At 41.1% G+C, this 13,128-nt stretch overlaps 1 protein-coding gene across 1 annotated transcript; it reads left to right on the top strand.

Annotated features, from left to right (window-relative positions):
* The first annotated feature begins 427 nt into the window (after nt 1–427).
* ssr2 (signal sequence receptor, beta) lies at nt 428–9,265 on the top strand. The gene is made up of 6 exons (XM_038725036.1): nt 428–580; nt 1,339–1,499; nt 4,073–4,171; nt 4,709–4,817; nt 4,892–4,969; nt 8,684–9,265. Exons 2-6 carry the CDS (start codon nt 1,339–1,341, stop codon nt 8,792–8,794), a joined length of 558 nt encoding a protein of 185 aa, XP_038580964.1. The 5' UTR covers nt 428–580; the 3' UTR covers nt 8,795–9,265.
* The last annotated feature ends 3,863 nt before the right edge of the window (nt 9,266–13,128 follow it).

The following is a 13,128-nucleotide window of genomic DNA, read 5'->3' as shown; positions in this document are numbered from 1 at the left end:
ATATCAATCAAAAGGGTGTTTAATTATTCGTTTAAGAATGGCATTTATCTGTTTTAGCAAATGAAGTCATATAATATAGGCTAGTAAGGTTTATATAATAGGCTTCTCTGAGGTAGGCTAATATTTCCATTTCTTTTACAAGCAAGTATCCATTTCAAACAGTTACATCTCTCTGCCATCAGAGTCGCAGTTTCTCCTTTCTCCAGTTTATGTCCATAGCCTACGTGGCTCAGAGGTAGGCTGCCTGGAGGACCACACATTCTCTCGGGTCAGAGACATGCCCACTTCTGTGTCCGCATCAAATTCAATTTACTAAACTGATTTTTTAACATAGAAAACACATTAAATAAAACTACAGTAGATACTTTTACATACGTTTGTGAAAATTAAATGTCAAAATGTGATTCCCCTTTAACAAGCCGGGGAAACCGCCACCTCCCAGACGCTAGGGGCGCTGCGCTGTGTGGAGACTTCCTCAAGTTCCCCCCGGTACACGTCATGCAAACAGCAGCGTAAAGCTTCTGAGCATGCGCCTCCACAGCTCCTTCAAGATCTGCGGTCGGAAGAGCACCACTGAACGGTCTGTACTGTTTCTGCTCTGTTCAACCGTAACCTTACAAACTTCACAAATTTCGTGTTTGATGTTCTGGAGCTAGAGACATAAACATTACTGGCTAAACGTTACTTCTGTAAAGTAAACTGAGCGCTGTGCTTTAGCCTTAGTGTCGTTCTCTAACTGAAAGCTAACGTTAACGCTATGTGTCGGTAGGTCCACGTAACGTTAAGCGTCTGTCACAGTCAGTGTTCAGGTAAACTAAAGTGTAACGTTTCAACTATTCACTAATGCTCTCTATGTTTTCAACACAAGCTCTGCTGTATTATTTTAGTATATAAAGCTTAACGTTAGATGAAATATCTATAACGCTAGCTCCGTGTATAGCTAACAGTTAGCTATGAGCATAGTAAAAGTAACGTTAATGTCACCTTTTCCTTCAGAAGAGTAACGTTAACGTTCTGTTTTTTCCTCCATAGACATGTTTCCCAAAAAACTGCCTTCTGATTATGAAGTTTATTAAACTGTCTGCTAGTCCAGTCAAAGTCCACAGTAAGCCTTCGTCACTACATAGCCAAATGTACGTGGCCAGCGAACATCACAGACATATGGACGTGTCATTTCAAAGTCACGGGCATCTCTGTACAGGCTTACTGCAGGGTTTTGGACCCTGGCTGCCGTGACTGGGGGGTCCAAACACTTGTGACCTCAGTGTATGTGTCTTTATAACCCATCTCAACAGTTTTTCAGGTTCTAATTGGATCATTGCGGCTTGTTTTTTGCAGATGAGGAACATGCTGCATGTGTTTTTGCTCCTGGCTCTGCTTGGTCTGGGCTCCGGAGAAGAGGGGGCCCGCTTGCTGGCCTCTAAATCCCTGCTGAACCGCTATGCTGTGGAGGGCCGTGACCTCACCCTGCAGTACAACATCTACAATGTGGGCTCCAGGTCAGGACTGTACTGAGTGTGATGCTGTGAGGGACACAAACCTCTGTGTCAGAAATGTTGGTTTGTGAGCTGTGAAGTCTTTTTATTAAGATTATTGTAACTTGATAGGATGCAGTTTTTAAATCTACATGATTCTGAGTTACAAGTTTGTACAAATTCAGCATTATAACCTGATAACTACACAAACAGTATGCTAATGATTCATGCAATAGTATTAGTGTATGTGAAGTTTATCTCCAGTGTAGTTTTCAGGGACGTCCCGATCACGTGTTTTTTTGCCCCCGATTCGAGTCATTTAATTATGAGTGTCCGCTGATTCCAAGTCAATCTGATACTTTATTATATATTGTATTTTCTTAGATGATACAGTTGCACAGTGCACACGTCAATTAGGCTACATTAATTTAAATTTCTCTCTCATTTTAAGTATCCTCCAGTGTGTGTTTCTTTGGAGTAGGGCTATACGATAGGACTAAAAATTCATATCCCGTTATAGAACATTGTTTCTAAATTCAATGAAATATCATGAGTTACTATTGTAATTTCTAACTAACTAATTTCTCTGCATCATAAAGGTGGGGTAAATTATGTGATTCTGAAAAAATCCAACACCATGAGAAATACCATGATATACAGTGAACAGCGAAACAGCAAGATGACAAGCAATCAACTTTTAAAATTCTTGGTTTCTAAATGGTGTTCTGATTGATCAGGGCTTGTAACATACACATATTTTCAGAACTTACCAGGTGCTTACTTTGTGATCTCCTGTTGTGTCTGGTCTCTGTGTGTGTAAATGTATGAAGTAGCATCACAGAGCTCTTGGTCAATATTATGTAGCTAGTACTGGAGGCTGCAGTTTCAGGACCCCCACAATCTTGGGGCCGAAGTTCTAGGACTGTAGTTCCTTTGCGACAAGCTGTCAGCGAGCTACAGAGCTAGCTCCTCTGTAGCTCGCTGACAGGTTGAGGAGCACAAGTGAAGATCAATCAACTTAACGTTCTAATCCCTAAAATTAAAAAGTTTTATAAAATAAATGAAGTCTGAGCTCCTCCCGCCGGTAAATGGCTCTGTATAGAACAGAATCGGGTGCAACTGCGGCTGTTCATTTGTCCGAAAGCTCCGGCATCACCCCCGGCTCTCTCCTCCAGAGAGCTGTCACTCAGTAGCTGTAGTTGGCGAGCAGCGGCTCTGTCCCTCCACTCTGCCTGATCCTCTTCATACACGCCCTGAAAAGCCGATATGCACATGGATTTTTCACACAAGTTGAGTATTTTGAATAATTTACGCCATTTAAGGCCTTGGAAAAAGCTCCCATTGCAGATATTTCAAGTGGCTGTTGGACAGCTTTTGTTTTCCAATTTAAAATATTTCCACACTGCAGACATTTTATCCGCGTCCTGCAGCAATCTGCTCTCCATTTACGATACTCATGTAACATCTGCAGCAAAATAAAGGATCAAGCTTTGGTTCGTGCTCAGTAAAATTGATACTGATCAGAAAACTGATTTAAAAAACTGATTAAAAAATGCCTTGATCTATCCTGATCTTTAAGATTGGATCTGGACATCCCTAATAGTTTTTACCAGATGGCCTGTTTTAATTATTTCTTAACTAACTACGGACAATTATACTATGCAGCACAATTTTATGTCGGTTAAAAGCAGAATGTAAAAACTTGCCACAGACTTTAACGATGATAACAGGCCAGAGTGGACATGTACACATGCTGGAGAAAGTGAAGCAGGATAGTTAGTCTGGTGAATGTAAGCCTGTGTAAAAGAGCAAACTGTTATGTGGCCGCATCTTTCATAAAAGTAATGAGCACTAAAAACAACAACTCAGCTTGGTTGGGTGCTGTTGGCACAGCTGTCCCATGCTTGGAAGCTGCTGTTGAGATCACAAGATGGTGATGATATGCTCACCACGGTACTCTGGCTAAACCAGAATAATCATCCCACGCTGAGCCTGTCTGTGCATCCATCAGTCACTAATTCAGCAGCTCGTCATTGGCTAAGCGTACAGATCTTCAGACACTGATTTGGTCATTCAGTGTCACAAAATACAATGGATGAATGTGAGAAACATTTCCTTAGACATTAGAAGAAACAGACCTGCTGTTCCCTCCTCAAAAATTACAACTTGACCGAGTGACGTGTTGAACGTCCGTTTCCAAGATACTTAACCTTTTTGTAAATAGGTTGATTTAGCTTCAGTGTTTGAAGTCACAGGAGTAGGAAAGGTTTGGAAGGATACTTCAGACTGCAGCCATGTGTCAGTCAGAGGAGAATTCAGCATGATCAAGAGCAGCCGCGTTCAGCTTTTTAAGGCCCCCATGCATATTAATAATGTTTACTTGTATAGCACTTTTCATACATACAGTGCAGAGCAAAGTGCTTTTATATCTAGAGCCTTTCAAACTAAAACAAATGAAAAACAAGAAGTGGATGAAAAATTTAATTAAATGCAAACAAAACAAGAAAAAAAGAAACCATAAAAAAAATGACTCCCTGCTGTTCCCTCTGAGATAAACAGTGATTTTAACAGTGTCCTCTTCCTTTGTGTCTCTGCAGTGCTGCTCTGGAGGTGGAGCTGTCAGATGATTCTTTTCCTCCTGAAGACTTTGGAATCGTTTCAGGAATGTTGAATGTCAAATGGGACAGGATCGCACCGTATCCTTCAACCTCTGTCTTCTTAATGCTCCTCTGACCCTGCAGTGGTGCTGTATGGGAGAAAAGGCTTGCATTCTTAGCCAGACTATCAAACACACTTCATGTCATTTTAGGGTGCTCAGGGTTTGACGCTGGTTTTGTCCACTGTCAATCACTGTGTAACAGCTGGGAGCCACTATTGTGCACATGAACTGTCACAAAAGATGAAATGACTAGTCAATGTCACTGACAGCTGAAGCTACAACTCAGTAGAACTGATAGTGAGGCAGCTGTTTGCAAATTATAGGGGAAGTATAAAACTAATCAAAGCTTGGCAGGTGAAGTATCCTGGTATTTCTAAGAGGACAAGTTGAATTGTTCAGTGATCGGTGGAGAACAGGGCAGCATATGACAAAAGCAAAGCAGGGCACCTTTCCAAAACTTGTTTAACACATTCAAGTGTATGTTGGGCTGTATTATATTTTTGAATTAGTTTTACTTATGCATCTATGGACTCCATCATTTTCAAGTTGTCAAATTTAACTGTGGAACTCTCAGAGCCAGCAATGTCTCTCACACAGTGGTGTTGCGCCCCCTGAAGGCTGGTTACTTCAACTTCACCTCTGCTACTGTCAGCTATCTGGCCCAGGAGGGAGGACAAGTCGTGGTAAAAGCAGTTGATTATCTTCATGGATTAGTGCAGTGAAGTGATGGAAGCTAAAGTGTCTGTCCTTCCTGCAGGTTGGCTACACCAGCGCCCCCGGCCAGGGAGGCATCCTGGCCCAGAGGGAGTTCGACCGGCGCTTCTCCCCACACTATGTAAGTGTTACATTTAAAAAGTGTTTTTCGCTGGCTCACTCAGGCTCCTACCTGAGTGGACTGACCAGCAATGACCAGAGATAGTAAAATGTCGTATACATAATCTCTGCAGTACTTTCTATTCTGTAGCTGAGGAAACACAGGACCACTGTAAACGAATCCATTGGATTTTATTAGAAAATGGGGCTTTTTATATTGCGCATCCCATGCCAGTTAGTGATGTTTCCAGTCAGGATGCTTTCTATTGCTCCTCTGTAAAAGCTGACAAGAACTTGGCGTGGGAATTTGGCCTTCTTAAGCTTCCTCAAGAAATCCAGTCGTTTCTGAGCTTTCTTCACCAGCATGGAGATGTGAGATGACCATGTCAAGTTCTCTGTGATGCTGATTCCCAGGAGCCTGAAACTGTTCACCTGCTCCAACTCAGCACCACTGATGTAGACAGGAGTGTGTGTCTTTATCTCCTTCCTCCTAAAATCAACAATCATCTCCTTGGTTTTGCTGACGTTGAGCAGTAGGTTGTTCTCTGAGCACCACCAGGAGATTATCAATTTCCTCCTGATATGTATGAGTCTTATTGTTGTTTGAAAACTGGCCAATGATGGTGGTGTCATCCGCACACTTCACAACAGACTTCTGTCTGTAGGGGGATGCAGTCGTAGGCTGTGTTTATAGGGACATCTATTGGCAGTAAAATTAAACTGCAGCTTACATGTAGTCTAATGCAGATCTAATGGCCTATCTACATTGCTCTATTTTACTGTCCATCAAGGCGAACCTTGATGTCAGAGACATAATCAGTTAGGATATACATTTATATTCCTAAACACAGAAAAGGAAATGACAACCTGACAGTTTGGGTCTTTTCCAGAAAGGCAGTTTAACAAACTCTGAACCTAACCCTCCAGAGCACCTAGGGCTGTGTTTATCAAGCTTCTCAGAAGTGTCGGTCTTGGAGCTGACTCACGACGCTTTGCTGTGCTGCAAACAGGATTTTGGATGATGATGTAGGCGAGGACCAATCACTGAAGAGATTTCCTTATTTAAGAAAATTCTCAGATAAATTCACATTGAATGGTGAAATTCCTGAGAGGAGTTTATATTAGACACATATTTGACAAAGAATTTTCAAAAGAGTACACACATTCAACGATGTCATGGTTAGACCCATGTGCTGTGGTACCTCTTCTATTTCATATAAATGTTCTGGTTTACGCTGGGAGCAATGATCTTTATGAGTGCCATCAGTTGAGCCTCCTACTCCTGGATATTTGCATGAATTGTGTTTGCTTCTGTTGGATTACACGGGGTGTTGTTGGGAAGTCGATGAAACGCGCGACAGTGTGGAGCTGTAAGTGCCATAATTGTTTCCATGACAATTCTGCTGATTGATGGTTGTGATGGCTCTAAATCATCAGCATTGCTGCATTTGTCCTGTGGCAAAGGAACGAAGCGCCATCACCACCTTCAATTCAGCTGAAAACACATTGCTGCTAAAGTCGGTGGTGAGATGACGTCCCTCACCAGCTGGCCGACAAAGTTGATGCCTGCTCTGTCCAAACGATACCGTTTAATTAACTAATTACTGTTTAATTAGCGTCATCGAAGAATTTAGAAACATTCTTCCTCTGCTGAAGTGTTCGCACATGTCTCCTTCTCCACAGTGACCTCACACGCCCCTAGTGGCAACCCCTAACCACTTAAGACTCGAGCTGCATTAAATAACTGGGAGAGTAAGAGTGATTCTCTGCTTTAAGACATTTGATAACTTGCTTAAGTTTGAAAGTAGGAGAAGGTAAATCACAAAACTTATACTAAAATAGCACTTTGAGAAGCTTGATAAATACCGGCCCAGAACACAGTCAATTAACTGAGTGTGTTCATTCTGAATTAAGCACTGCCACTGATTCACCATGGCAACAGGTAAATAAAAGGCAGGGCCTTCATTTTGATACAGTGGACGTAGAGATGCTTGTATAAGCTGACCAGAGTCAGAGTCGTCACTGGATCATACAGTGGTGGAACCGGAGTGTGCGTAGGGCTGCAGCCTACAATACATTTAAATGTATTTGTTTAGCTTTATTCTGATGAGGAAGAAATTGTAAGCTCACAATGTAATCCAGTACCAATGTGTCTGGTGGTTTGCACTTGAAAAGGCATCGAATCAAATTATTTGCATTGAAGCTTTGTTTAATCGATATACCTCTATACAAGTACACAGTGTCCACAAAAACTCTTGTAAAACTGAACTAGCCTATCACTATAGCACTACGGTTATGCTTCAGTATCTGAGCATCAAGCAGAACATTACACACAGAGCTGACCTGACACAAGGTATATGAAGGGTAGTAAAGAATGTAGACCATGTTAATAATGGCTAGCTAACAACTCGGGCTCTGTCAGTGAAGATATTAACCACAGAAAATAAAATGCTGCAGTCAGTTTGTAAAAGCCTGACTGCAGCATGTTGTTCACTGTTCTGAGGTCCTGCCTACTCGTTTGCATCCTACAAATGCCACAGTAGAGGCCGACGCTATGCCTGAGCTGTAGTTGTAGTGGGTTTTTTTTTTTTGAAAAAGGTTTTTGTTTCCACTTTTCAGAAAAAAAAATTACTTCAATTTTTTACACTTAAATGCTGAAAGTGGTTTAGGTTTTGACAGATAATATTGTATGCAATTTAAACGTTACATTTTTTTGATTTTTCTAAAAAGGAAACCAATAAGTTTCTTTTAAAAAGACTAGTCTTATTTTCTCTTTTGCATATTTACTGTTGCTCTTTAATAAAGCAAAAATTTCTTATCCAATTAATTGATGGAATAATCGATAGCTGCAGGCCTAATTTGGATCTTTGCTAAGCAGCATTCAGTGGCTTTATTGAAATTACTTAAGCATTTAAACAAAGTCAGTGAAATGCTGGTAATACATGGTCAGACTACTCCCAGCCTATTTTTAAAAGAAACTCTCACTTTCAAACTACATTCTGCATCTGCACCATGGTCCGACTCACTCAGAAATATTAACATATTCTCCCATATTATAGTAATTATGTTCCAACAATGCAGCCAATCACATCATGAGTGATAGTTAATTCTTCACTGATTCTGTCTCACACACATGAACACTGATTTTTACAATTTCAACTGACATTACATATAATGTGCAATAAACATTTGAAATGGAATTGCTCCAACAAACTGACTTGTGTACAGAGTCATCGTGTGTGATGTGATCATAATATGCTATAAATTCTTTAGAAATAGCTATGCAGCGTTCTAAGCAGACCGGATAGAATGCAGATGATAGAAAGCTTGTTACAACTATAAGAGACTTGAGTCTTGTCCCTCAAATCCTTGAGGCTTGAGTTACATTAACAAGAGTAACTTCAGAACAGGATTAGAATGTAATATTTAAAATATAACTAAATGTTGTTTCTAGAGCAGCAACAGGTTAAGCTCTGTGATAAGGGCTTTATAAATATACCACAGCCTTCAAAAAGGATCATGCAGTTGAACTGGAAAGTCCAAATAAAAACTCAGTATCAAAACCTTCATTAATGTTACCTGCTTTAGTTTTAGCAAATACATTGGCAAATGATTTTATATTTATAAAGCATTTTTTTTTTATATCTAATATCTCTTCTGCAGTATGGGCAAACTCTCAAATTTAACCCAGAGATTTAAACCACCTCACTCACTTTCCCATTTCTCTCTTTCCTAGCTGGACTGGGCAGCATTTGGTGTGATGACTCTGCCCTCCATCGGCATCCCTCTGCTCCTCTGGTATTCCAGCAAAAGGAAGTACGATTCACCAAAGGCCAAGAAGAACTGAGGTGGCCTGCTGGGTTTAAGGCTGTGGGGTGGGGATGGAAATCAAAGGGTTTTGTGGGCACAGGATCTTATTTAGTTGCTTAACCCATATTGGGGGTGAAAGTTGAAAGAAAAGTAAAGTGACCAAGGAACGGGGATTTGTTATTTGATCAAACAAGGGGTGTTAACAGAACTTTGGCTCAGAAAGTAGAACAACAGCAAAAGTAATGTGAACAGCTTCAGTGTGGTTACCAAACCATGAGCGTCCACATGAAAGCTGTTCATTCTGATCTACAGCTGATGGCTTGAGCTTCACCAGCCGCTGTTAATTCCTTCATATTTGCAAATGGGTTCATGTGACAGAACAATTACAACGGCAGTTACTACTGTTACAGGTTTTTGTAATTGTGGATGTAACTAAATTCAGATTGGAAGTTTATAGCCAGTTGTTAAATAAATAAAAACAAGCTGTTTTTTTTTTTTTTTTCTAAAACTGTCTGGTTGATTTCTGAGGTTTAACATCACACACATTTTATATCCATGGAACCACAAAAACATACGTTTTGTGATTGTGCTTTGATTTGGAACAACAGATGTTTAAACATGGAGTCCGGTCAGTTCTTGGAAACGGACCCCTATTTCCAGGAAAAACGCCTAAAATAACAAACCCGATATAAATCGGTAATAACTCCTCAGCTATTAGGCTGATGCATAATTGTGGTCTACTTTGATAGGTCAGAAGCGAAGGAATATGAATCGACTGAAATTAACCTATTTATTTTTCTACTAAAGACTAAATGGAGATGCAACAAAAACATTTTCATCAAAACAATAATTCTTCAGATTATAATACAACTGAATATCTTCTAATACACCTGGGATACAACTGTAACTGTAAAAGAAGATTAATATACAACAGTTATTACACAACTTTTCAAAAATATACCTGGCCATATTCACTGTTTATATGTTCACTTTTATTGGGAGTTTTCTTCAAAGCACTTTTTCTGTCCATACAACCACGTTCCAAATAACACAAAGCTTCTAAAACATTGAAATAGTGACTAAAAACAATAAATATTCATCAACATTCCTGTGACCAAAAGCACTCCCATGGTTTAAAGGCCCACAACTTAAAAACAGAATCCTACAGGGCTGTAAGTGGGCTCTTTCTCTTTGTACGGAGCAGACGAATTGTTTGATAAATTGGATGTCTGTGTAGCTACTAGAGGTCGGTCGTTAGACGACGATAAAGACCGTCTGTTCCGAAGCAATACTTCCTCTCTCCTTCATTTGGTCTGGTCCAGGCCACTGGTCCCTGCCACTAGGAGAGCTAAAGTTAGTAGTCCGGACCACACAGACCACTGGTTACAAAAGATAGTGGTTGAGATCACACAGCTGTTTAGCAACTGCTTTCTCCAGGATCTTAGAGAGAAATGGAAGGTTAGATATAGGTCTATAGTTGGCTAAAACATCTGGATCAAGTTTGGGCTTTTTCAGAAGAGGTTTAATTACAGCTACTTTAAAGTACTGTGGTACATAGCCTGTTGATAGAGATAGATTGATCATATCTAGTATAGAGGTGCTGACTAAGGGTAAAACATCTTTAAGCAACCTAGTCGGGATGGGGTCTAAGAGGCAGGTTGATGGTTTAGATGAAGAATCTAATCTTCTTTTCAACTTCGTTTGTTGACTCCATCTTATCAGCGCTACTGTGGGACCCGCAGTATATTTTTTAACCGCCCGCAGCACAGTTAAATCCGCCCTCTCCCGCACGATTTATGTTGGGTCCTGCGAGACCTGCAGGATCCCAATCCCAATGCAGCTCTCTAGTATGTAGCTGCAGTAGCGGAGGCTGCAGTTTCAGGACCCCAATCCTAGGACTGGAACAACATTTGTAGGACCCTTCTTTTCTTTGATACTGCCAGCTAGCTTGCTGGCTAGCTAGCTAGCTATGTTATTCTTGACAGCCCCCCGAAACCAAATACCCTTAGCATAACCATCACAGCGTGTGTGCATAAACCATAGACTGTATATAAAAATGGACGTGGTATGTGTGATGTTACACGTTGGTTTCTGAAGAGCATTTTTGGAGCCCAAATTGGGCGGAGTTGGCCGGCGCCATCTTGGCAGCGCATAACTCCCGGTTAACCAGAAATGGGTTAAGAGGTGGGTCGTGGGTGTAGCTGAGGTGAAGTATTGCTGACACCACTCCCGCCTAGCTCGACTTGACCGAGTTAGCTCAGACAATGAAGCTAATGCTATATGCTGCTCTGCGTTAGCAGAGGTAGCGTCTACACCCCTGGTGCTGTATGGTGGAGGTTGGAACCTGTGGCCGTGTTTATGGTCATTACCAGCTTACAATCAAGGTAAGACACCAGAAAATCTTAAAATAACTCACATATCTATTATTGACTTTATACTTCACAAGATTTTAAATGCTTTTTAATATATAAATGTAATGTTATTTTGCAACACTAACGTTAGATTTTGTTTAGACCAATGTTAACAGTTAAATATGAATCAGTTTTTAATTACGTTAACGTTAACTTACATCTCAAACAAACAATTTGAAGCACAGAATAATGTGGGCACCTCCAAACCCTCCTGTGGGTAACTGCTGAAACAAAGAATGATCTGCACAGAGTAATTATGAATCCCACTAGTTGGTATTTATTGTGATGTTGCAAACTCTGAGGTCTCAGAGCTGATCGAATGCACTTTTGCATTCTATACAATGGAAGCCACACAAGACCTTCTCTAAGATCGCAATAAATTACACCACCTGCAGGGCTTCAAAATCATTCAGTGTGCAGATAATTCTTTGTTTTTCACACCAGAGTAACTTCTCAGTCAATGTCACATTTGTCTCTTAATAAAACAGTATATATCAACCTTTCATTTTTTACTTTCAACTAACAAATATGCAAAATTTTAACCTATAAATACCATCTGAATATTTTCTTATCTATAATATATTGTTGAGTTTAGATCACACTAATTACAATTAACATAGGAAACTGATGATGAATGAAGAATGTGATTTTATTATATGTATCAGCTAAATTGGGCCACTTTTTGGTAAATCGTTTGGGACAATAATACAATGCCATATATGCCTTTTCCATGTGTTTTTATGAATAAAAATGACTGTTTTTGATAATTTTGTGTTGAAATTATGTAATAAAATATAATTATTTAGGCCCTACAGTTCTAAAAACATCCGCTGTGCCAACATTTTTTGCATGAGCAGTTTCAGGTAAAATGGGCCAGCTGTCTCAGGTACAATGGGCCAGTCAAACAAAAGGGAAATAGTAATTTATCATCAATTTTAATTTTAAAACACAAACATATTCATATGTGCCATTAAAAAAAAACATTTTGGGTGCAAACCCACATATTCTGTGGAGGAGGAAGGTCCCTTATCCTGGGAGTGGGTTTCTTCCTGTGGTGTGAACTGATTGAAGAGGTCATTATCTTCTTCCGGTACATCCTCCAACACAACCTCTTGAAACACCACCTTCTCATCTTCTGGGAAAAAGTACAGTGGTTCCACAGGTAGCAGGGGTGTCAGGGAAGCAGAGGACTGAGGTCTGGATGGTGGATCGGCAGGCGACTGAGGTCTGGATGGTGGGTGGGAGGGCTGATGTCCAGAGAGCAGGGCTGATGGCTGGCGGGCAGAGTGGGTCAAGGTCAGCAGGGGTGACCATGGTCCAGTGGGCGGGGGTAAGAGACACTGCGGCCTTGTGGGCGGGGATGGTAGAGTGGATGGTAGCACTATTTCGGTGGTCTTGCTGGGGGCAAAAGCCTTTGCCCAAGCCCTGCTGAACACCGCAAAGAACTCCATCCTTGACAGTTTCTGCCCAGCCATCATCCTCGTCCACTTCCTCCCTTCCTGGTCCCAGTGGTGTTTTAGACTCTTGAAGAGGGCCGGTTGCCGCGCAGGGGTTGTGTGGGCAGGGTAGCACATGATGTGCACATTCTTTCTTTTCAGTAGCTATATAAACTCCAGGTTATAGACGTGGCTGCTGTGAGCGTCAAGGAGCGTCCCCTGGGGAGGGACTGAATGAACATTTGACCCCACTCCAGAAAGAGGTCAGAGATAATCCAGCCATTGTTTGAACACCTTGCGCTGGTGTTCTCCGGGCATCCCTGTAGCCACTCAGAACGAACATGCTTCCCCTTAAAAATAATCATCGTTCGACTGTATGTGCCTTCTGCATTGAACGCTGCCAGACAAGTCGTTGTCTCCCCCTTGTCTCCGGCACACACCTCCACAAATGGGTGGCCAACCTGTCCAACGACCTTTGTCGAACTGAACTGGTCCTGAAGCCCAGACTTGTCACAGTTCCATAT

The sequence above is a fragment of the Micropterus salmoides genome, unplaced genomic scaffold, assembly GCF_014851395.1.
Source record: "Micropterus salmoides isolate LMB-PRFRI ecotype aquatic unplaced genomic scaffold, ASM1485139v1 Ms_hic_scaffold_17, whole genome shotgun sequence".
NCBI classification, from domain to species: Eukaryota; Metazoa; Chordata; class Actinopteri; order Centrarchiformes; family Centrarchidae; genus Micropterus; species Micropterus salmoides.
Note: the sequence above shows the minus strand (reverse complement) of the source record. Positions and strands in the feature narration are given on the sequence as shown.

Excerpts from the sequence above, each read along its gene's own strand:
- ssr2 (XM_038725036.1), top strand. The coding sequence starts at position 1,339 with ATGAGGAACATGCTGCATGTGTTTTTGCTCCTGGCTCTGCTTGGTCTG. Across the intron at positions 1,500-4,072 it reads ATCTACAATGTGGGCTCCAG|TGCTGCTCTGGAGGTGGAGC; the intron begins GTCAGGACTGTA and ends GTGTCTCTGCAG. Across the intron at positions 4,818-4,891 it reads AGGAGGGAGGACAAGTCGTG|GTTGGCTACACCAGCGCCCC; the intron begins GTAAAAGCAGTT and ends TCCTTCCTGCAG.